At 42.2% G+C, this 25429-nt stretch overlaps 1 protein-coding gene across 1 annotated transcript; it reads left to right on the top strand.

The window, feature by feature from the left end:
* Positions 1 to 372: 372 nt before the first annotated feature.
* kifbp (kinesin family binding protein) lies at positions 373 to 25429 on the top strand. The gene is made up of 7 exons (XM_073027176.1): positions 373 to 769; positions 9077 to 9175; positions 10725 to 10804; positions 19299 to 19482; positions 20658 to 20751; positions 23426 to 23538; positions 24459 to 25429. Exons 1-7 carry the CDS (start codon positions 389 to 391, stop codon positions 25335 to 25337), a joined length of 1830 nt encoding a protein of 609 aa, XP_072883277.1. The 5' UTR covers positions 373 to 388; the 3' UTR covers positions 25338 to 25429.

Raw genomic sequence — 25429 nt, 5'->3', positions numbered from 1 at the left:
AAGGGATCTATGTCTAAGGGAAATAGAAAACCTCAGAAGAATCGGTGAGGAATATCTTTATCGGACGAGATTCGATAGTCAGAAAAACCGCATGAATGTAATGGAAGAAGTATAAGTACGCATTCCTCCGAGCTAACTCCGCTCTCCGGGTTCCCTGAACTACCCACCAGGCACCTTCCCGGGGCAGATCCTGTAGTAATTCCTTCCCACCGCCGGGGGCGCTAGCGCAGACTCCCGTAGTGACTCCCCACCGCCAGGGGCGCTGTCGCAGCCTCCCGTTACCCGTTGGGGCAATGCAATGACTCCTCCCCGCCGTCGGGGTCGCCCAGTCGGTCCCGTAGTAATTCATCTCTACCACTAGGGGCAATGGCGCGCCACTGTGGAGAAGATGGCGGTACAAGAAGGCGGGCCGGAGCTGCGGCTGAAGTACTCGCGGGCACTAAACCTGTCGGAGGTGGAGTCCAAGCAGGACCCGGAATCCGAGCCTTACCGCTCCAAGTACGCGGCCCGCGAACTGCTGAAGGAACTGAAGGCTGCGGTGGGGCACAGGGCACAGGCCGGGGAATCGGAGGATGAGCGTGCCGAAGACAGGCGCCTGCAGGACGGGCAGTGGCTGCAGAAGCTCGGGGTGCTGGAACTGCAGCTCGGCCTCAACCATGCTGAGACGGAGGAGCTGTCGGCTGGGGAGGAGCACCTGGCCAAATGCGTGCGTGTCCTGGAGGCCTTCAAGTTGAGCCCCGAGGCCGTGTCCGTGTTCATTCAGGCTGAGGTAAAGTGTTGTTGGGTCTGGCGATCGCGATATGCAGCCAAAAGGCGTTGGCCGGGTCTGTCCACTCACCAAACTGCGGCCGTGGGCGCAGACCCCGCTTCTCACAGCAAATCTTGTCTTCCACCTTTACCCCTGTCACACAGCTCCTCTCGACACCAATGCAGCCATTCCTTGTCACCCTTAATTAAAGTGCATTGTTCTGATACCGCTCCAGTAACCCGGGTTCAATCCGCACCCGTGGTTCTTGTATGGAGTTTCCAGAGCATGGGTTTCCTAAGGCTGCTGCCGTTCATCCCAAACACATGTGGCTTGTAGGTTAATTCACCGCTGTTGATTGACAAATGAAGGTGAGGATCAGAAGTAAAGGGGAGTTGATTGGTTTATGGGGGCAAAATCAAAGATCTGCACAAGTATGCATATCAGGGAAACAAACAATCCGTTCAGCCACCACACTGTTAGAACCAGTGGCCACCCATCTGCAGTAATCTATCTTCTAGCACTTGGCCCATTAGCCTTCTGTGTCTAGGTGATTTGGACGCTTCTGTAGGTAGTCACGTCTTCAATGCTGTTAAAACACACAAAATGCTGGAGGAGCTCAGCAGACTAGGCAGCATTTATGGAAAAAGTACAATCGACGTTGTGGGCGGAGACCTTTCGGTAGGACGCATGTTTAATTACAGATACATTATTTACATAATTTATTCACTTGAATAGAAATGTGTGGCATAGAAAAGTGCAGAAACAACAGGGTCATTATAGTGGGGTCTTCAACTTCCCCAGTATTGATTGGAACTACTTTAATGCAAAAAGCTTATATGGGACAGGAGTTTTGAGTGTATCCAAGAGGGGTTCTTGAAACAGATGAACAGTCCAACTAGAGGAGAGAACATGCTAAACCTGGTTTGGGAAAGGAGCCAGGCTAGGTGACAGACCTGATAGTGGGTGAACATTTTGGGAATAAGGACCACAACTCATTATGGTTTAAGATAGTTATGAGTAAGGATAAAATTGGACATAAACAATCTCCCAGATGTAATAGTGGCCAAAGGAACTAGGGTAAAGGATGAACTGAAGGAAATTTATATTAGGCAAGAGACGATGTTGGATAGACTGTTCAGTCTGAAGGCTGATAAGTCCCCGGGACCTGATGGTCTGCATCCCAGGGTACTTAAAGAGGTGGCTCTAGAAATCGTGGACGCATTGGTAATCATTTTCCAATGTTCTATAGATTCAGGAACAGTTCCTGCTGATTGGAGAGTGACTAATGTCCCACTTTTCAAGAAAGGAGGGAGAGAGGAAAAAAAGGAATTATAGACCAGTTAGCCTGACGTCAGTGGTGGGAAAGATGCTGGAGTCAATTATAAAAGAGGAAATTACGACACATTTGGATAGCAGTAGAAGGATCAGTCCTAGTCAGCATGGATTTATGAAGGGAAAATCATGCTTGACTAATCTTCTGGAGTTTTTTTGAGGATGTAACTATGAAAATGGACAAGGGAGAGCCAGTGGATGTAGTGTACCTGGACTTCCAGAAAGCTTTTGATAAAGTCCCACATAGGAGATTAGTGGGCAAAATTAGGGCACATGGTATTAGGGGCAGAGTACTGACATGGATTGAAAATTGGCTGGCTGACAGGAAACAAAGAGTAGTGATTAACGGGTCCCTTTCGGAATGGCAGGCTGTAACCTGTGGGGTACCGCAAGGTTCAGTGCTGGGACCGCAGCTGTTTACAATATACATTAATGATTTAGATAAAGGGATTAAAAGTAACATTAGCAAATTTGCTGATGACACAAAGCTGGGTGGCAGTGTGAAATGTCAGGAGGATGTTATGAGAATGTAAGGTGACTTGGACAGGTTGGGTAAGTGGGCAAATGTATGGCAGATGCAGTTTAATGTGGATAAATGTGAGATCCACTTTGGTGGCAAGAACAGGAAGGCAGATTACTATCTAAATGGAGTCAAGTTAGGAAAAGGGGAAGTACAACGAGATCTAGGTGTTCTTGTACATCAGTCAATGAAAGCAAGCATGCAGGTACAGCAAGCAGTGAAGAAAGCTAATGGCTTTTATAACAAGAGGAATTGAGTATAGGAGTAAAGAGGTCCTTCTGCAGCTGTACAGGGCCCTGGTAAGACCCCACCTGGAGTATTGTGTGCAGTTTTGGTCTCCAAATTTGAGGAAGGACATTCTTGCTATTGAGGGAATGCAGCTTAGGTTCACAAGGTTAATTCCCGGAATGGTGGGACTGTCATATGTTGAAAGATTGGAGCGACTGGGCTTGTATATACTGGAATTTAGAAGGATGAGAGGGGATCTGATTGAAACATATAAGATTATTAAGGGATTGGACACACTGGAGGCAGGAAGCATGTTCCCGCTGATGGGTGAGTCCAGAACTAGAGGCCACAGTTTAAGAATAAGGGGTAGGTCATTTAGAACAGAGATGCGGAAAAACTTTTTCACCCAGAGAGTGGTGGATATGTGGAATGCTTTGCCCCAGAAGGCAGTGGAGGCCAAGTCTCTGGATGCATTCAAGAGAGAGTTAGATAGAGCTCTTATAGATAGCAGGGTCAAGGGATATAGGGAGAGGGCAGGAACGGGGTACTGATTGTGTATGATCAGCCATGATCACAGTGAATGGCGGTGCTGGCTAGAAGGGCCGCATGGCCTACTCCTGCACCTACTGTCTATTGTCTATTGGATCTTGCAGAAAGGTACTAAATGGGGGAGGCCAAGTTACAACAGAGTAAGAGAAACGCTGATCGGGAGCAGCTGATGTCAGATGTGTGAGAGTTGTTTGAAGACCACATGAGCAGAGTGAAGGATTTGCATGGAGTAAGCACCAGGATGGTAAGGTAAGCGGACCTTGAATGACCAAAAGGCCAAAACTACTCAGAAAGCAAAAAGATGCAGATGAAAGATTTCAGAAGCTAAAATCAGACTGGGCTCTTGTGGAATATACAGGTAGCAGGAAAGTGCTCAAACAAGTGATTAGGAAGGCTGAAAGGGGCCATAAAATATACTTGGCTGGAAAGATCAAGGATAATTCCCAAACATTTTATACTTGTATTAAGAAAATAGGTAACAAAGGAAAAGGTAGTTCCACTCAACGATAAAGAAGAGAATTTACATTTGAAGTCAGAGCAAGTAGTTAAGGTACTAAATGAATACTTTGAGTCTGTATCAACTGAGGAGGAGAAATTGGAGGATAGTGAAATCAGTGAGGCATGTTAATGAAATAGGACATTTTGAGATTGAGTAGGAGATAGAGCTGGGTTCTGATGGTGTATATCCTAGAATATTGAAAGAAGCAAGTGTTGAGTGATCGTTAGGGCTTTGACAAGGATCTTTGTGTCCTCACCAGCAACAGGTGAGGCCCCAGAAGATAGAGAGCAGTAAATGCTGTGCCTTTGTTCAGGAAGGGAATTAGTCTAATCCAGGTAATTTTAGGCCATTGAGTCCCACATATTTATGGAAGATATTGGAAAGGATATCTGAAGGAATAGAATTTCTGTACATTTGGAAAGGCAAGGCCTGATCAGGGATTGGAGTGAACTGAATTGAATTGACTTTATTTTTTACATCCTTCACATATATGAGGAGTAAAAATCTTTATGTTATATCTCAGTCTGAATGTGCAATCATATTAATTTATAATAAATAGGACAGTCAATGCAACATAGAAATGCACTCAAATCAGCGTGAGTTAATCAGTCTCATGGCCTGGTGGAAGAAGCTGTCCTGGGGCCTTTTGGTCCTGGGTTTTATGCTGTGGTACCATTTCCTGGATGGTAGCAGCAGGAATAGATTGTGGTTGGGATGACTCGGGTCCCCAATGATCCTTCGGGCCCTTTTTTCACACCTGTCTTTGTAAATGTCCTGAATCATGGGAAGTTCACAACTATAGATGCGCTGGGCAGTTCCCATCCCAGGCAGTGAAGCAGCCAGTCAGGATGCTCTCAATTGTGCCCCTGTGGAAAGTTCTTAGGGTTTGGGGGCCCATACCAAACTTCCTCAACCATCTGAGGTGAAAGGCGTTGCTGTGCCTTTTTCATCACACAGCTGGTGTGGACAGACCACGTGAGGTCCTCGGTGATGTGGATGCCGAGGAACTTAAGGCTGTTTACCCTCTCAACCCCAGATCCAATTGATGCCAATAAGGGTTAGTCCATCTCCGTTCCTCCTGTAATCCACAACCAGCTGCTTTGTTTTTGCAACATTGAGGGAGAGGTTGTTTTCTTGACACCACTGTTTAGGCCTCCTTGTTATTTTTTGAGATTAGGCCAATCAATGTAGTGTTGTCGGCAAATTTAATTAGCAGATTGGAGCTGTGAGTGGTGACACAGTCATGGGTATATAGGGAGTAAAGAAGGGGACTTAGTCCACAGCCCTGAGGGGCTCCTGTGTTGAGAGTCAGAGGGGTGGAAGTGAGGGAGCCCACTCTCACCACCTGTTGGCAATCTGACAGGAAGTCCAGGATCCAGCTACACAAGGCAGGATCAAGCCCGAGGTCTTTGAGCTTCCTGTCGAGCCTGGATGGAACTATGGTGTTGAATGCTGAACTGTAGTCCAAGAACAGTATTCTCACATGACCATCCTCCTTCTTCAGATGTGTAAGGATGGTACGTAGAGCAGTAACTATTGCGTCGTCTGTTGATCAGCTGTGTCAGTAGGTGAATTGTAGGGGGCTCAGTTTGGGTGGTAGCAAGCTGCAGATATAATCCTAATTAGGAGACATTGGGACCAGGACGTTTTAGTCTCTGAAGCGACTGCTCCAGTTAGCTGGAGTTTCATGGAAATAGTTTAAAAAGATATAAAAAAGACGAACTGAATAACAAAATGTGTCCTTAAATGAAATAGAGAACAAATTAGAAACTATCAATAGTACTACAGTACTATAAAACTGTGTATTAGTTCCTCATAGTTATTGACAGAGGAATTCATCTAGCATATGTAATGAACAAAATCAGCGCAGACACCTAGAGCAGATAATGGACTGCCTTCATACAATTCTACAACAATTGCATCCTCCAAATCTTCATTTTCATTGTAACTTTCAAGATGATTGTTGATACCTTCACGTTCTTAATAGTTCCTAACTTGAAGTAGTGAAATTGTTTCATTTTCACTCCCAGCTGTTTCCGGCCCTGAATGCTTGAAACTGCAAAGAGCAAAACAGTTCTGAATTGTCTTACTGCTTTTTCTCTAGCCAACTGTCAGTGACAAAATTCATCGCTTTTGGACACAAACCTATGGAACTGACGTTGTTTAAAAAGTGTTCGTTCTAAGCATGATGTAGTGCCTAACTTCCACACAGGAATGACGCTAGTTAGAATCTGTTCAGCTACAGATCCCTGCCCCAATTAAACATCATAGATGATTCCAGAAATATCTATCTGTAGTGTGGTATAGGCCCTTCCAGCCCTTTGATCCACACAGCCCAATCTCCAGATTTAATCCTAGTCTAGTCACGGGACAATTTATAATGACCAATTAACCTGCCAACTGGTATGTCTTTGGACTGTGGGAGGAAACCAGAGCACCTGGAGGAAACCCATGTGGTCACAGGGAGAACATACAAACTCCTTACTGGCAGTGGCAGGAATTGAACCCGGGTCGACTGTACTGTAAATTGTTGTGCTAAACACTACTCTATTGTGCAACGTGATAAGCAGTAGTTTACTGTGGTTACAATGAATGCTATTAATGATAATTTTAAGAGCTGTTTGATGTAGAGGAGGAGGTCATCGGTAACAAAGTCAGTTTTGGATGATGTTGGAATATATGTAAATACTGAACCGTCTAATGATAATAGGAAGAGTGGGGCCAGGAAGGAAATCTGTAATTTCTTATTCAATTAAAGTGAGAGCTAGAGGAGTGGGATATGTGATTGATCTGATCCTGAAACTGCAGATTCTCATCCCAGGAACCATTCTTAATTATTTTGTGGACCCTTTTTTATCTTCACATCCTTCCTAGAATGTGATCACCAGAATTGAACACTCCACTCTGGTTGAAGCTAGACCAGTAACAAGGTTCAGCATGACTTCACTGCTTTATACTATCTCTCTATGCTAATGCTCAACATTGTTTTTGCCTTATTATCTATCAGCGAGGGTTAGCAAGTACACAAGAAGTGGGGGTAGGGGCCCGGGGTGTCAGAATGGATCCCTTGATGCCGGAGGCGATGGGTGTGAAGTGTCTAGTATAACTGGATTGATGAGAATGGATCCAACAGTGCAGTTTTATCCAATTGAGGGAAGTGTTGCATTGACATCCATATTGAAATTTGCTATCTGGCTGAAAAGGAAAAGGAGGAATAGTTCTGATGAGTTTTGATCCAAAATGCTCATTGTTCATTTCCCTCTGAGATGCTGTCTGACCCAGTAAGTTCCTAAAGAGCCTCTGTGTGTTGCAGTAGGGATAATTTATTTTGCGTCTTTTCAATATTCCGACAAGGTGAAGACTTACAGTGGTGTTAGAAAGTTTATGAACCCTGTAGAATTTTCTCTATTTCTACATAAATATGGCCTAAAATTTGATCAGATCTTCACACGAGTCCTAAAACTAGATAAAGAGAACCCAATTAAATAAATAACTCAAAACATTATGCTTGTTCATTTATTTATTGTAAAAAAAGATCCAATATTACATGTTTTTGTTGGAAAAGGTATGTGAACCTTTCCTTTCAGTAACTGGTATGACCCCCTTGTACAGCAGTAACTTTAAATAAATGTTTCTGGTAACGGTTGATCAATCCTGCACATCGGCTTGGAGGAATTTTAGGCCATTCCTCCTTACAAAACTGCATCAACTCTGGGATGTTCGTAGGCTTCCTAGCATGATTTGTTTGCTTCAGGTCCTTCCATAGCATCTCTATAGGCTTAAGGTCAGGACTTCAATTTGGCCAAAGCATGAATTTTTTTCTTTTTAAACCATTCTGTTGTTGATTTACTCTTGTCTTCCGGATCATTGTCTTGTTGCATTATCCAACTTCTATTAGGTTTCAGGTGATAGACTGCTACCCTGATATTTTCCTGTAAAATGTCTTGATACAATTTTTAATTCATTGTTCCCTAAATGATTGCAAGCTGTCCAGGCCCTGAGGCAGCAAAGCAGCCCAAACCTTGATGCTCCTTCCACCATACTTCACAGTTGGGATAAGGTTTTGGTGTTGGTGTCCAGTGCAACGTAACAATGTGCATTTCTGCCAAGAAGTTCAACTTGTGTTTCATCTGTCCACAGAACATTGTCCCAGAAGTTTTGTTGAACATCTAGGTAGTCTTTTGCAAACTTGAGACTTGCAATAAATTTTTTTTGGAGAGGAGTGGTTTACTCCGTGGTGTCTTTCCATGAACACCATTCTTGTTCAGTGTTTTTCATACAGTGGACACATGAACGTAGACTTTAGCAACTTCTAGAGATCTCTGTGGGTTTTTTGCTGTTACCCTTGGGTTATTTTTCATTTCCTTCAACATTGCATGTTGTACTCCTAGGGGGAGTAGCAACAGTACTGAGTTTTCTCCATTTGTAGACAGTTTCTCTTACCGTGGACTGATGAAAATTCAGGTCATTAGAAATGCTTTTATAGCCTTTTCAAGCTTCATGTATCTCTACAATTTTTCTTATAAAGTCCTCTGAAAGTTGTTTTGATTGAGGCATGATGCACATAAACATATCTTTCTTGAGAAGAGCAGGCTCTGTCAATGACAGACTTTGTGAGGTTTTTTTTATAGGACAGGGCACCTGTTCAACCCACACCTCCAATCTCATCTCATTGAATGGAACACCTGACTGCAAATAGCTTTTGTAGAAGGCATTACCCCAGAGGTTCACATACTTTTTTCCAACAAATACATCTAATATTGGATAACTTTTCTCAATAAATAAATGAACAAGAATGATGTTTTTTCTATTCTCTTTATCTAGTTTTAGAACTTATGTGAATATCTGATCACATTTTAGGTCATATTTATACAGAAATAGAGAATATTCTACACGGTTCACAAACTTTTTAGCACCACTATGACTATAATGGAGAAGTTAGGACAGATGTGGGAAATGACTAAACCTTGCAAGGACTGTGTGAATAGGATATGGAATTGTGATAGGTAGGTCGAGGGTATTATCTCTTTCAAGGTGGGGTTATTATGGATGATGATCAGTTTGAAATAAATAAGTACTTTTGGGAAGCTTATATCACCAGCCTAGGCCCATTAAGATATAAACTGTTTCCCATCACATTAAAGGTTTGAGTTACTGATAACTTTTCAGAAGTTAAAACACTCTTCACTCTTGATTCCAGAACCAGTTAGGCATCTTATGGGCCGGATTGGAAGAAATGGAAAAAGCCAAGAGCTATCTAGAAGATGCTGAAGCACTTTACAATCAGTATATCAAGGAGGTAAAGACAACATGAACAAACTTACAGAGCTTCGTGCTTCTCTGACCCTAAATCCTTTCATCTTTCTGGCCTCGTCCATGAACTATTAGTCCTCAGCAGGTTCCTTGATTTTAAGTTTAATGTGACATTGTGCTCTTCAATCTCCATTTATTTGGCTAGCAGCCTCCCTCACCCCCACATATTGGATCTTTTTACTTCTTTAGAACCCTTGTTTCACCTGGACCATCTGGCCTGTGACAACTCTTCTGTGCTTCTGATTCTGTGTCTGTTGATAATGATTTGACCATAAGACATGGAAGAAGAATTAGGCCATTTAGCCTATTGAGTCTGTTCTGCCATTTAATCATGTCTGATTTTCCTTCTAAACCTCATTCTGCTGTCTGTGGCAATGAATTCCACAGATTCACCGCTCTCTGGCTAAAAAAAAATTCTCTCCCACTTAGAAAGTAGTCTTTGCCTTTATTTCTTCTACCAAAGTCAATCACTATGTGTTTCCCTGCACTGTATTCCATTTACCCGTTTTCCCAACCTGTCCAAGTCCGTCTGCAGATTCCCTGCTTCTTCAATGCTACCTGCCCCTCCCCTATCTTTACATCATCTGCAAGCTTGGCCAATACAGTCTATGCCAACTCTCAACAATTTCATTAATCCCATTTCCCTAGCCTATTTGCTCATATGTTCCTCCACTCTCTCTTATATTTCCCAATATCACTTCCTTCTCCTCCTGCTCTTGACCTTTCCCGCTAACCTGGCTTCAGCTATCACCTTCCAGCTAGCCTTCCCCTGCCCCCACCTTATTACCCTGACATCTTCCTTCTCAGTACTGAAGAAGGGTCTCGGCCCTAATTGTGCCAACAATTTTGTGTGTGTTCCTCAACACCATTGGTTTGTTGTTTCTTTGGCTCTTTATTCTTTATTCTTTTATGTTTTTGTATTGCATGTCAATGAAGAGATAATCAACAATTATCTTTGCCACTTGGAATAGCTAACAACAGGCACAAGTACATTAATTTTTGTAAGGATAACCACTGATGTGTGAGTTCTGCACTGTAGGTTAACCATTAATAAGTAAGGGTGTGTATGTGTAAATTAGACAGTGAATTAAGTTGTCATTGGTGTGAATATTGGACGTTCTGTTAACCAGTTGTGTATCTAATAGATATTGAGGAGAACAACCATTTGCTGTGTATTGGATTGATGGGGTTTAACCAATGGTGGTGACATGGATAAACCAGTTTCTGGTTTGTTTTTCTCTGAAGGGGATGCAGTATTAAATTTCAATTGTGTATTGGCCAATGGTGTGATTACATTGGAAAATGGGAGAAGAAAAACATGCTGGAAAATTTGTGTTCCTGTGGAGAGCCAACATTGCTTAGGCCATCACCTGAAAACATGGATATTGGTTTATAGGCTTTGCCTGTTGCCGTGACACCATGCTTATGCTTTTAGCAGAGGAACAGAATCTGGATAAAAGAAGGGATACTGGACAATAGTTGATGAATCACGTAATTAAATAAAATTCAGAGCTCATGTGTTAATTTTTCTTTAGATTGGTACTCCACCGTGGGACACACATGAGCATTTCCTGGGAGAAGAGGACAGGCTGAGTGAGCAGGAGAGACAGAAAAGGTATGGCTTTTCTGAATTTACATAACTTCCAAAATTTTACCTCCTCTGCAACTACCACCAAATACTTCATCTCTCCCCTACTCTGTGCCTTCTGCAGGGATTGCTCTCTCCGTGATTCCCTTGTATATTCATCCCTTTCCACTGATCTCCCTCCAGTCCTTCCAGGTGAGGTGACACTTTACTTACCAGTCTGTCAGGGTCACCTACTGTATCCCATACCCAAATACGCTGCCTCTATGTTGGTGAGACACAACTTAGATTGAAGGATTGCTTTGTCAAGCATTTTCACTCCATCCACAGCAAGCAGGATTTTCCTGATGGCCAATCATTTTAATTCCACTGCTTATTCCCATTTTGACATCTTAGTCTACTGCCATGATGAGGACACTCTCAAGTTGAAAGAGGAACACCTCATATTCCATCTAGGTAGCCTCCAACCTGATGGTATGAACATAGATTTCTTTATCTTCACGTCTTCTTTTTCCATTCCCCATTTTGGCTCCTCTCTTACCCCTTCTCTTCTCACCTGCCTATCATCTCCCTCTGGTGCCTCTCCTCTTTCCCTTTCTCCCATGGTCCACTCCCCTATCAGATTCCTCCTTCTTCAACCCTTTAGCTTTTCCACCTGTCATCTCCCACTCTCACTTCATTCCCTCTTACCTAGTTTTACCTATCACCTTCTAGCTTGTACATCTTCCCACCCCCACCACCACCTTATCCTGGCTTCTTTCCTTTTCCTTCCTAATCCTGATGAAGGCTCTCAGTCCAAAATATCGGTTCTTTACTCTGCTCCATAGATATTGCCTGACTTGCTGGGTTTCTCCAGCTTTTTGCGTGTGTTACCCTGGATTTCCACATCTGCACAATCTCTTGTGTTTATGATAGTGTTCAGAATCAGGCTTATTACCCCTTCTTTTATGACATGAAATTTGTTGTTATGTGGCAGCAGTGCAGTGTAAAAACATTAAATTCCCAAAAATTATATATAATTTTATTAATACTATGAAATTGCCATAAATTTACAAAATAAATAGTGCAAAAGTAAAGGGATAATGAGGTACTGATTATGAATTAATGTGTTTTTCTTTCTGAAGCCCACTTTCAGTTCCTTGCTCTTGCTGATGTTGAGTATGAAGTTGTTGTTGCAATGCCACTTCACTAGCCAATCTGTCTCACTCCTGTACACCTCTTTGTTGCCATCTAAGATTCTGCCAACAACAGTGATGATATCTGTGAATTTATACATGCTGCTTGAGCTGTGCTTTGTCATATAGTCATGAAGGTAGAGCAGTGGGCGAAGCATGCAACCATGCATCTGGGTGCTCCAAAGTGGAGTGGAGAACTAGTGAGTTCTGTCCATTGTAGACCTGTTGTGGGGAGTTGGAGTAGACAAATTGCAACAGCTCCAGGTACTTGCTGAGAAGGGAATTAATTCTAGCCATCACCAGCCAAAACATTTCATTACAATAGATGTGAGGGCTTTCTGGTGATAGTCGTTGAGGTAGCTTACCCTGCTATAATTGGGCACCAGTATGATCAATGCTCCTTATGTAGCAGGTGTCCTCCTTAATAGTTGCAGGCTGTGAGGCAGTTCGAAAAGTTCTTTTGGTTGAAATTTTGCTGCTGCTATTATACAGAAATACTGCCTGCTCTAGACTGAACTTACGAGTTTATCTTGCAATTTTAAGCTAACAGTTGAATTTTTTGAAAAGTTAACGTGTATGTACAATGGTGCTAGAAAGTTTGTGAACTCTGTAGACTTTTCTCTATTTCTGCATAATTGTGACCTAAGTATGATCAGATATTCACATAAGTCCTAAAACTAGATAAAGAGAACCCAATTAAATAAATAATAGAAAAAAACATTATGCTTGTTCATTTATTTATTGAGAACAATTATCCAATATTAGATGTATTTGTTAGAAAAAAGTATGTGAACCTCTGGGGTAATGCCTTTTACAAAAGCTATTTGGAGTCAGGTGTTCCAATCAATGAGATGAAATGAGATTAGAGGTGTGGGTTGAGGAGGTGCCCTGCCCTATAAAAAAGACACACAAAGTCACGCTACTGACAGAGCCCGCTCTTCTCAAGAAGATCTGTTTATGTGCATCATGCCTCAATCAGAACAACTTTCAGAGGACCTTAGAAGAATTGTAGAGATACATGAAGCTGGAAAGGTTACAAAAGTCATTCTAAAGACCCAAGTGTTCATCAGTCCACAGTAAGAATAACTGTCTACAAATGGAGTGAACTCACCATTGTTGCTACTCTCCCTAGCAGTGGGCATCCTGCAAAGATCACACCAAGAGTACAATGTGCAACGCTGAAAGAGGTGAAAAAGAACCCAAGGGTAACAGCAAAAGACCTGCAGAAATCTCTGGAACTTGCTAAAGTCTCTGTTCACGTGTCCACTATAAGAAAAGCACTGAACCAGAGTGGTGTTCATATATAACCAAATAACAATTACAGCATGGAAATAGGCCATCTCGGCCCTTCTAGTCCGTACCGAACACTTACTCTCACCTTGTCTGCGGACCTGTACTCAGCCCAGAACCCTCCGTTCCTTTCCTGTCCATATAACTATCCAATTTTTTTTTTAAATGACCATTGACCCTGCCTCTACCACTTCTACTGGAAGCTCGTTCCACACAGCTACCACTCTCTGAGTAAAGAAGTTCCCCCTCGTGTTACCCCTAAACTTTTGCCCCTTAACTCTCAACTCTTGTCCTCTTGTTTGAATCTCCCCTACTGTCAGTGGAAAAAGCCTATCCATGTCAACTCTATCTATCCCCCTCATAATTTTAAATACCTCTACCAGGTCCCCCCTCAACTTTCTACGCTCCAAAGACTAAAGACCTAACTTGTTCAACCTTTCTCTGTAACTTAGGTGCTGAAACTCAGGTAACATTCTAGTAAATCTCCTCTGTACTCTCTCTATTTTGTTGACTTCTTTCCTATAATTTGGTGACCAGAACTGTACACAATACTCCAAATTTTGCCTCACCAATGCCTTGTACAATTTTAACATTACATCCCAGCTCCTATACTCAATGCTCTGATTTATAAAAGCCAGCATACCAAAAGCTTTCTTCATCACCCTATCCACATGAGATTCCACCTTCAGGGAACTATGCACCATTATTCCTAGATCACTCTGTTCTACTGCATTCCTCAATGCCCTACCATTTACCATGTACGTCCTATTTGGATTATTCCTACCAAAATGTAGCACCTCACACTTATCAGCATTAAACTCCATCTGCCATCGTTCAGCCCACTCTTCCAACTGGCCTAAATCTCTCTGCAACTTTGAAAACGTACTTCATTATCCACAACGCCACCTACCTTAGTATCATCTGCATACTTACTAATCCAATTTACCACCCCATCATCCAGATCATTAATGTATATGACAAACAATAGTGGACCCAGTACAGATCCCTGAGGCACACCACTAGTCACCAGCCTCCAACCTGACGTACAGTTATCCACCACTACTCTCTGGCATCTCCCATCCAGCCACTGTTGAATCTGTTTTACTACTTCAATATTAATACCTAACGATTGAACCTTCCTAACTAACCTTCCGTGTGGAACCTTGTCAAATGCCTTATCAAAGACAACATCTGCTGCTTTACCTTCGTCAACTTTCCTCGTAACCTCTTCAAAAAATTCACTAAGATTTGTCAAACATGATCTTCCACGCACAAATCCATGTTGACTGTCCCTAATCAACCCTGTCTATCCAGGTAATTATATACACCATCTCTAAGAATACAGTCAGCCCTCCTTATCCACAGGGGGATTGGTTCCGAAACCCCCCGCGGATACCAAAAATCGCAGATGCTCAAGTCCCTTATTTAACCTGAATCAGTGCGATTGGTCTTTAGGACCCAGCGGAACCCCGGACTTTATTTAACATGTTCAGAGCGGTGGGCATTAGGACTCGGCATAGCTCTGAATCCGCGGTGTTTCCCTTCACAAAAGTAATCAGGATCATGATTGAAATAAGGTGGAAGTAATAAAGTGATCGGAAAGAGGTGAAACACCATCGGTCATTGGAAAAGTGTTAGGCTACAGTGGGTCAACGATCGGAACAATTTTAATGGAGCATGTGAAAGGCCCTGCCCCAATGAAAGCTACAATTATTACTAAGCAACGCAGTGGTTTAATTATTGGGTTTTGGGCTTTTGATCCTCCACATCAATCCGGCACAGTGGAGAGTGCGCTCGGGAGCGATCTGTCACTAGATGGAACTCGGGAACTTCCCGAGCCCAGCGCTGAAACATACGTTCTTAAGTGTTTTATATGCATAAGAAGGTAAAATATATAATATATACTAAGACAAACGTTTGACTAACTGACGCTAAATAATACTGAATGTACCTGTTCCGACTTACTTAGTAAGAGAACTTATGATTTTTTTCGATCCCGATTCACGATAACCCACGCACATCCTCCCGTATACTTTAAATCATCCCTAGATTACTTATAACAGCTAATACAATGTAAGTGCTATGTAAAATAGTTGTTATACTGCATTGTTTAGGGAATAATGACAAGAAAAAAAGTCTGTACATGCTCAAACAACAAGTGCTGGAAGAGCACTTCTGGGTTTTCGCGATTCGAGGTTGGTTGAATTCGCGGATGCGGAATTTGCGGATAAGGAGGGCCGACTGTACTTTCCATTAATTTACCCACCACTGACATCAAACTTACAGGCTGATAATTGCTAGGTTTACTCTTAGAACCCATTTTAAACAATGGAACCACATGAGCAATATGCCAATCCTCCGGCACCATCCCTGTTTCTAATGACATTTGAAATATTTCTGTCAGAGCCCCTGCTATTTCTACACTAACTTCCCTCAAGGTCCTAGGGAATATCCTGTCAGGACCTGGAGACTTATCCACTTTTATATTCTTTAAAATCGCCAGTACTTCCTCCTCTTTAATCATCATAGTTTCCGTAACTACCCTACTTGTTTCCCTTACCTTACACAATTCAATATCCTCCTCCTTAGTGAATACTGAAGAAAAGAAATCATTCAAAATCTCCCCCATCTCTTTCGGCTCCACACATAGCTGTACACTCTGATTCTCTAAGGGACCAATTTTATCCCTCACTATCCTTTTGCTATTAACATAACTGTAGAAACCCTTTGGATTTATTTTCACCTTACTCACCAAAGCAACCTCATATCTTTTAGCTTTTCTAATTTCTATCTTAAGATTCTTTTTACATTCTTTATATTCCTCGAGCATCTTATTTACTCCATGCTGCCTATATTTATTGTAGATCTCTCTCTTTTTCCGAACCAAGTTTCCAATATCCCTTGAAAACCATGGCTCTCAAACTTTTAACCTTTCAACCTAACAGGAACATAAAGATTCTGTACCCTCAAAATTTCACCTTTAAATGACCTCCATTTCTCTATTACATCCTTCCCATAAAACAACTTGTCCCAATCCACTCCTTCTAAATCCTTTCGCATCTCCTCAAAGTTAGCCTTTCTCCAATCAAAAATCTCAACCCTGGGTCCAGACCTATCCTGGGTCCAGACATTGCTGCACATCTCAAGTTTGCAAATGCCATCTGGATGTTCTGCAGTGCTTCTGGGACAATGTTCTGTGAACAGATGAGACAGAGATTGAACTTCTTGGCAGAAATACACATTGCTAAGTTTGGAGGAATAGGGCACTGCACACCAACACCAAAACCTCATCCCAACTGTGAAGCGTATTGGAAGGAGCATCATGGTTTGGGCTGCTTTGCCCTCAGGGCCTGGACAGCTTGCAATTGTTGAGGGAATAATAAATTCAAAATTTTATCAAGGCATTTTACAGGAGAACATCAGGGTAGAGGCCCATCTCCTGAAGCTTTAATAGAAATTAGATAATGCAACAAGACAATGATCTGAAAGACGAGAATAAATCAACAACAGAATGGTTTAAAAAGAAGATAATTCGTGTTTTGGAATGGCCAAGTCAAATTCCTGACCTTAGTCCTATAGAAGTGTTATGGAAGGACGTGAAGCAAGCAGTTCATGTAAGGAAGCCATAAGCATCCCAGAGTTGGAGTAGTTTTGTAAGGAGGAATGGCCTAAAATTCCTCCAATCCAATGTGCAGGACTGATCAACGGTTACTGGAAATGTTTGGTTGAAGTTATTGCTGTACAAGGGGGTCACACCAGTTACTGAAAGCAAAGGTTCACATACATTTTCCAACAAATACATGTAATATTGGATCATTTTTCTCAATAAATAAATGAACAAATATAATTTTTTGTGTGTTATTTATTTAATTGTGTTCTCTTTATCTAGTTTTAGGACTTCCTGAAGATCTGATCACATTTTAGGTCATATTTATTCAGAAATAGACAAAATTCTATAGGGTTCTTAAACTTTCTAGCACCACTGTAGATGAAGTGTGTCAACCTGAAATCTTGACAGTCCATTTGCCCCCATAGATGCTACCTAACCTGCTGAGTTTCTCCAGCATTTTGTTTGTTGCTCCAGTTTCTAGCATCTTAAGTCTCTTGTATCCCCAACTATATGGTGGTTGTATAATGCAATAGTCATAGGGTATTTGATTGTTTGGGTTTTAGGCAAACATTTGTTTGCAGCCTCAAATGGTATGTTTGTTTGGTACCATTGTAAAGTTACTTGTCAGCACAGGACATTCTGAGAGGGAAGTGGAGCATCTAGAAGCTGTGGTCCATTTGAGAACCTTACACAGGTAAAAATGGTATTGAATTTTAGAATCTCACTTGAAGTGTGTCTGTTCATATGCTTTCTGGGGATGGATGTTGTCAAGCACATTCCATCGACATTCCATCTACATTCCATCTACATTCCATAACAAACAACAATTAATTCAAAGTGGATCAATCAATCAATCATAAGCACATTTACTTGCAGCAAGGGAAGACCATCACTGCTCAAGCACCGGTGATGTCTCTGAAAAACAGACAGCATAGTCACTCCTTTATACATAAGCACAGCTACCCACACTTCACTTCAAGGGAAGGGTGCATTCTGTCCTGCTTAATTAGTGTACTTGGTATTCTTCCAGGAATGCATCTGTAAGTCTGCAGTTTGTCAAGGACCCGGGTTCCATCAGCATAATGTTTCAAGAACACTATTAGCAAAGCATTCTGGTACAATATAGGTTCCATTTTATCACAGACAAAAATGCCATTTTGTTAGTACTAGTATAGTACATTTCCACATTGAATTTTAGAAATTTACTTTAGTGTTTCAGTTCACATGCCATTTGGGGTTGGATGTCCAGTCCTAATCCAATGACAGGTGCTCCATTTATTGTCTTTATTTTAATGTTTATGTAGGACAGTTGAGTTATGGAGGGGACAGATATGTCAGCTCTATTGCTGCATGCTAGGTGCCCCATATACTACAACAGATGACAGGTTGCCTCCTAGAACAACATAGGGCAGCTCTTTATGAGAATTTGGAAGTTTCATGGTCATCATCCCTGGACTTAAAAATTAAAACAGGAATTGCTGGAAACTCGCAGTGGGTCAGGCATCGTGAGGGAAGAGAAGCGACTAATGATTCTAATCAGGGACCTTTGTCAGAGCTGGGAAAGTGAGGAAGAGCAAGATCTGAAAAATTAATTGTTTCTCTTTCTGCAGGTCTTGCCTGATCTAAGTGTCCAGCATTTTTGGTTTTCCAGCATTTAGAGTTTTTTTTCAGGCCTCTGAGTTAAGAGTCTGATAGTATAGGAACTGTGCTGCCCCGTGCCCTCTTTCTGAAGGTTTCTTCTTCTGAAACAACCTATTTCCTACAAAACTACTATTTATGTTGTATCAAGTGTTCCACGCGTAGCCAACTGTCTTGGTTCCACACATAGCTGACTATTTCTTGGTACTTTTTCTTCAATCCCCAGGTAATTGCCTATACACAGTGGTAGGAATTACCAGTTGAACAAGAGACTGGTATTATTGCTGAATCCCATGTCATCAACATCTTGGAGTCGCTAGTTCCAGCACACCACTCAAGTGAATGCTGTGGCTTTAAGGATAGGGTAGAGAGGCTGGAAATCCTATAACAAACGGTTCACTTCAGATGCACCATTGCCGCTGCCCCCTGCACAACTGCTGCAGCAATTTGCCAAGCACCCTTGTATCTGCAGCCTCTGCCATCTAACGGGGTGAGGGCAGCAGAAATGTCAGAGTGGCTTCCATTTGAGTTCTCACCAATTCCCATGTCATCCTGACTCAATATTACTTATCCTCTATTGTGTTAGAGTCTGGTTACAGCAATGTCCTTTCATGGGATGATGTGGGACTATCACTACATCAAAGACTACAATTCAAAGGACACTGGTGCTGTGCAATAAATGCTGACCTTGCCAGTAGTACTCTTCTGTAAATTAATTATAGTGCTGTCCGTGTGTAACTGAGCATTCATACTCCAAATGTAAATGTCTGCCATGACTTTGATTGCTGCCAAATATGTTTGAATTGTGCAGGTTTGAGAAGGTTTATACTCATACCCTGTACTATCTGGCACAAGTCTATAAACACTTGGATATGAATGAAAAGGCTGCCAGATACTGTCACACTACCCTTCAACGCCAACTGCAGTTCAACCATTATAACCCTGTGGAGTGGGCTATCAATGCTGCCACCTTGTCACAATATTACATCACCAAGGTAAGCTTTCCTGTGCTCTGTTTCCGAGCAGCAGCCCTTATTAATTGTGATCTTTGAATGGGAGGGTCTCTAAACTCTTGTTTGTAGATGGAAATGGTGGCATCATCCTATGGTTTTCCATTCCCTGTGTTAAATTGTCCAGTAAACTGATGGAGGATTCTGGCAACAAGCATGTTACTTTGGTGGAGTCGGATCAATGGGTACTGGGGGTGGTGAGGCAAAGCTGCAGCACTAACGTGGGTATCACATGGGGGTGTGGGGAAAGGAGAACGGGGAGAGCAAGGAGCACGGGATACGATTGGGAGGGAGGAGGCGGATGGCATGGGGGTAATTGGAGGGGTATACTGAGAAAAGTATTCATCATTTGTAGGGGCTAGTATGGAGGAATGAACAGGAATACAATGAGATGAAGTCGATAAGGGTCTTTGAGGTGTTAAGCTGGCAGGCATGTTGGAATAGAGATGTAGTAAATCGATGGAAGAGATGGGGGTGGGATGATGAAAGAGATATAATAGGCAGTGCTAGAGGATTGAATGAACAAAATGGGATGCTGGAGCCACACTAAAGTGGCATAGAAGGAACTGAGTATGTGGGGTGTATATACAGTTTTGAGTATAGTTTCTTGGCAGAATCCTTTTAATGCAATTATAGTTTTAGTTAAGTTTTATTCCTAATATGAAATCATGCAGGCAGGATGGCTCCTTGTATAATCCTTGTATTAAATTACCTGATCTTAGCCTTTGTAGTGAAAGGATACAGTAGTTGTTCCTGTGCCCCAGGATGGTGGAAATAAAATGGATGTTATCCTCGATTCCGAGTTACTCATTTGTGTCTCCATCAGGAAGTAGTAACAGGAATTGGCTAGGAATTGATAATCCTCCCAGCTGAGGCTCCAAATGAAAGAAGGGTGGGTGCTCTGGTAATGATGCAAATGGGTATGCAGGTTTAATTACGCTTGTCCACTAGGGGGAAGCAGAGCAATACAACATCAAGATACAGCACCACACAGAGGACTATGTTGTAGCAGGCTTTAGGACAGGGCATTCTCCATGTGCCAGACTATGGTTTTTAAATGGAGAAGGCAGTTACTGTAATTAAGAGCCACGGTGGAAATAGCAATCAGTAATATGGAACTTGAATTTCACCCAACATATTGTTTGTTGTTTCTTGAGCAGCAGCGTTACATGGAAGGTCGCCTGTGCCTTGCTGCTTCCAATGTGATCTTTAACCAAGCGGGAGCAGTGTCCTCGGAATCTCCAGCAGAGGAAAGTAAGTGTGACTGTCTTGCAATGGTCTCAGTAGTGTTTGCAGGTATATGGAACAGAACATTACAGGCCAGGCCCTTCACACAATGTTGTACTGAACTAAATAACAAAACTAATCCGTTCTGACCACACAATGTCCCTATCCCTTCATTCTCTGCATATTCATGTGCCTCTTAAACACAGCTATTGAATTCGCCTCCATAGCCATCCCTGGCAGTATACTACAGGTACTCAACACGCTGCTTTAAAAAATATATAGAGCCTGCATATCTTTGCCTTGACCTTTCCCACCCTATCAACCTGTGCAGCCGCTTCCAGGTAGCCATGAACTTGGACCCCTAAGATCCTTCTGAACAGCATTATTGCCATTAGCTATGTACATTCCTGTTATATTAGATTTTTCCTAAGTGCATTACCTTAGTATTTGTGCAGGTTAAACGCCATTTACCATTTCCTCACCCATACCTGCAACTGATCATTGTCCTGCTGTATCCTTTAGAAATCTACACTATTCACAAAATCACTAATCTTTGTATCATATGTGGACTTACTAACAGACCCATCCATGCTCTCCAAGTAATTCATATGTATCACAAACAGCAGCCATCTTGTAGAACACCACTAGTTATGTACCCCCACCCAAAATAAATCCTATTGATCACTACCTTATCTTTTATACACAAGCCAGTTCTGAATCTAAACAGCCAAGTCACCATATCTCCAGTGCATCTTAAAGTTCTGGATGAGGATACACAGGCTTTTTTCCTGTATCTAAATAACCTTGAACTAGGGAGCTTAAGGGGAAGGCCATTTTAAGATATAGGAGTGAAGAAATTTGTCTAATGGGAGAATAGTAGGTCTTTGTACAAACCCCATTTCCAGAAAAGTTGGGATATTTTCCAAAATGCAATGAAAACAAAAATCTGTGATATGTTAATTCACGTGAACCTGTATTTAACTGACAAAAGTACAAAGAAAAGATTTTCAGTAGTTTTTACTGACCAACTTAATTGTATTTTGTAAATATACACAAATTTAGAATTTGATGGCTGCAACACACTCAACAAAAGTTGGGACAGAGTTAAAATAAGATTGAAAAGTGCACAGAATATTCAAGTAACACCGGTTTGGAAGACTCAACATTAAGCAGGCTAATTGGTAGCAGGTGAGGTATCATGACTGGGTATAAAAGTAGCGTCCATCAAAGGCTCAGTCTTTGCAAGCAAGGATGGGTCATGGCTTACCCCTTTGTGCCAAAATTCGTGAGAGAATTGTTAGTCAGTTCAAAAGGAACATCTCCCAACGCAAGATTGCAGAGAATTTAGGTCTTTCAACATCTACAGTACATAATATTGTGAAAAGATTCAGAGAATTCAGAGACATCTCAGTGCGTAAAGGGCAAGGTCGGAAACCACTGTTGAATGCGCGTGATCTTCGAGCCCTCAGGCGGCACTGCCTAAGAAACCGTCATGCTACTGTGACAATTATAGCCACCTGGGCTCGGGAGTACTTCGGAAAACCATTGTCACTTAACACAGTCCGTCGCTGCGTCCAGAAATGCAACTTGAAACTGTATTACGCAAGGAGGAAGCCATCCATCAACTCTATGCAGAAACGCCGGCGAGTTCTCTGGGCCCGAGCTCATCTCAGATGGACTGAAAGACTGTGGAACCGTGTGCTGTGGTCAGATGAGTCCACATTTCAGCTAGTTTTCGGAAAAAACGGGCGTCGAGTTCTCCGTGCCAAAGATGAAAACGACCATCCTGATTGTTATCAGTGAAAGATGCAAAAGCCAGCATCTGTGATGGTATGGGGCTGCATCAGTGCCCACGGCATGGGTGAGTTGCATGTATGTGAAGGTACCATTGACTGTAAGGCGTATATTAGGATTTTAGAGAGACATAATGTTGCCATCAAGGCGACATCTCTTCCCAGGATGTCCATGCTTATTTCAGCAGGACAATGCCAGACCACATTCTGCACGGGCTACAACAGCGTGGCTTTGTAGACACAGAGTGCGTGTTCTTGACTGGCCTGCTGCCAGTCCAGATCTATCTCCTATTGAAAATGTATGGCGCATCATGAAGAGGAGAATCAGACAATGGAGACCATGGACTGTTGAGCAGCTGAAGTCTTATATCAAGCAAGAATGGACAAAATTTCCAATTGCAAATCTACTACAATTAATATCCTCAGTTCCAAAACGATTAAAAAGCGTTATTAAAAGGAAAGGTGATGTAACACAATGGTAAACATGCCTCTGTCCCAACTTTTGTTGAGTGTGTTGCAGCCATCAAATTCTAAATTTGTGTATATTTACAAAATACAATTAAGTTGGTCAGTAAAACTATTGAAAATCTTTTTTTTGTACTTTTGTCAGTTAAATAAAGGTTCATGTGAATTAACATATCACAGATTTTTGTTTTTATTGCATTTTGGAAAATATCCCAACTTTTCTGGAAATGGGGTTTGTAGTTCTCTATCCTGACAGAAGAGTATTGGGTATGAGGTGAAGGGATAGGCCAGGACAGCTGTTGACTGAGAGGGCCAATTTTGACCTGGCAGAGGTGGGGAACACTGAAGTAATGATATGGTTTATTTGTGTTTGTTGTTTTTTTTTTGGGGGGGTGTGGGCAGTTAATAGGAAGCACCCACCCAGTCTTTTTTCTCCAACACAGGCGAAGAAGAGAGGGACCGTCGGGACCAGCTCCAACAGAAGAAGGCAGAAATAGCACGATGTTGGATAAAATATTGTCTCAACCTGCTGCAAGATTCACGCAAACTGCTTGAGGTATCTGAAGAGGGCTTGGGTTTTTTTGATACTTGAACCTTTATAGTGGTTCCTTACTTAGGTGCATACTTGAATCATCTGTTAGATGAACAGTGGTATAAGGGAAAAATTAATTTCATTGTCAGTAAAATAAGGGAATACCCAAGCAGGGTGATTTACTGGCTCTTGAAGGGGTTCCAGCTGATCCCATCTTCCTCTGCCCCAGGTTCCTTGTCATTCCTGCTATTGGCTCACCTCTCCTTGCAAGGAGTAGTTTATAAAATGGTCCCTGAGTCATCGTTATTGAATTTCAGCTTTGTGGCATCAGAAATCCCTCCACAACTTTCTGTGAGGGATGAAGTCCTATCCAAGAGCAGAGTGAAACCAAAATCCTACCAACCTCTATGAAAATTGCTCTGGTCTGCCATTCTCGGGTTAAGCACATGCGGGAATTCATTGTTGTAACCAGCTCTCCATTTTCCTGGTGGTGTTTCTTGCTGGCAAATAGCAACAAAATTTCCAGTCCCAATTGCCCACACTTGTAGCTATACTCATTCTGGAAGCCCCTCAAATAGGACCAGCTAATTCAATATGATCTTTATTTAACATTTTCAACTTGACTGCTTGGTGCCCCTACCAAATTCACTTCTCTGTTAGAATTAAGTGCTTGACATGCAAGTCCATGCTCTCTGTGCCTGCTGCTGTCAGGCAAGAGCAGGAAATCCCTGCATTATTTTGAAATATTGTGTGCATAAACACGTTTTCTCTGTAGCTTGTGCTACAGCCATCTGACAAATTCACACGACAGGGCCTTTTCCTGGTGGAGTTTGGTGGAGCACCCATAATATTGATTTCATTACATACATTTGACAGTATGAATGCCGTGGACAAATGCAGTAACTGTTGGGAAAACTGTTTGCTGTAGCTATATTTTCTTACAGAATGATATTGGTGAATTGGATTGGGATCGGCAGGAAGAGCTGAAGACCAAATTGAAAAAAGAAGAGGAGGAGAAAGAGCAGGGGAGGAAAAGTGCTGTCCTGTTTGGGTCCAGTGATACATTTGACCTGATCCAGTCTGTTGAGGAGAAGGTGAGCTGCATTTACCCTGTAGACTTCATGAAAGCCCGAGAGGTATTTTTGGTTGGCCAGAGCTATGTGCGCGAAGCCAAGGAGTTTTTCCAGTTGGACGATCATGTAACTGACCATATTGAAGTGGTTCAGGATCACAGTGCATTATTCAAAGCCTTGGCATTCTTTGAAGAGGATTTGGAGAGGCGTTGCAAGATGCATAAACGACGTATAGATATGCTGAACGCTGTCTACACAGAGTTAAACCCTCAGTATTACCTCTTGGTCTGCAGGCAACTTCAGTTTGAGATAGGGGATACGTACTATGAAATGATGGAGCTAAAGGTCTCCATTGCCAACCGATTAGATGAGCTGGATAGTCATAATATAAAGAAAATCAATCACCTGGCTCAATCAGCCATTTCCTACTACAGCCTCTTCCTGGACTCCCTGAAGAACTTGGAGAAGAAGTTTCCAGAGCAACTGGAATCTGATGTTTTACGGCCAGCATTGGTGGCAAAGTTTCGTATTGGATGGTTATACAGTAAAATGATCACGTCTGATCCAAAGTTGCAGCTGGAGAACATGCAGCGGTCGGCGGACTGTTACCGCTTTGTGGTTGATTATTGTAATTGTCACGCTGATGCTGCCAAAGCCATGGAGCCTGAGCTGGAGCTTTGTGTTGAGATGGCCACCCTATTGCCAGCAAGAATGGAGAAACTAAGGTCTAAATTAGCACCATTCACCTAAAAGTGTTGGCTGTGTCCTGGTCTGGTGACATGCTTCATTGCATTGTTGGCGGGATGTACTTTCTTGTGCAATAAACATACCCTATGGAGTCA

Source organism: Hemitrygon akajei, chromosome 23, assembly GCF_048418815.1.
Source record: "Hemitrygon akajei chromosome 23, sHemAka1.3, whole genome shotgun sequence".
NCBI lineage: Eukaryota > Metazoa > Chordata > Chondrichthyes > Myliobatiformes > Dasyatidae > Hemitrygon > Hemitrygon akajei.
Note: the sequence above shows the minus strand (reverse complement) of the source record. Positions and strands in the feature narration are given on the sequence as shown.

Coding starts and splice junctions, on each gene's coding strand:
- kifbp (XM_073027176.1), top strand. CDS start 389: ATGGCGGTACAAGAAGGCGGGCCGGAGCTGCGGCTGAAGTACTCGCGG. Junction 10,805..19,298: donor GAGCAGGAGAGACAGAAAAG/GTATGGCTTTTC, acceptor TGAATTGTGCAG/GTTTGAGAAGGTTTATACTC. Junction 19,483..20,657: donor CACAATATTACATCACCAAG/GTAAGCTTTCCT, acceptor TTTCTTGAGCAG/CAGCGTTACATGGAAGGTCG.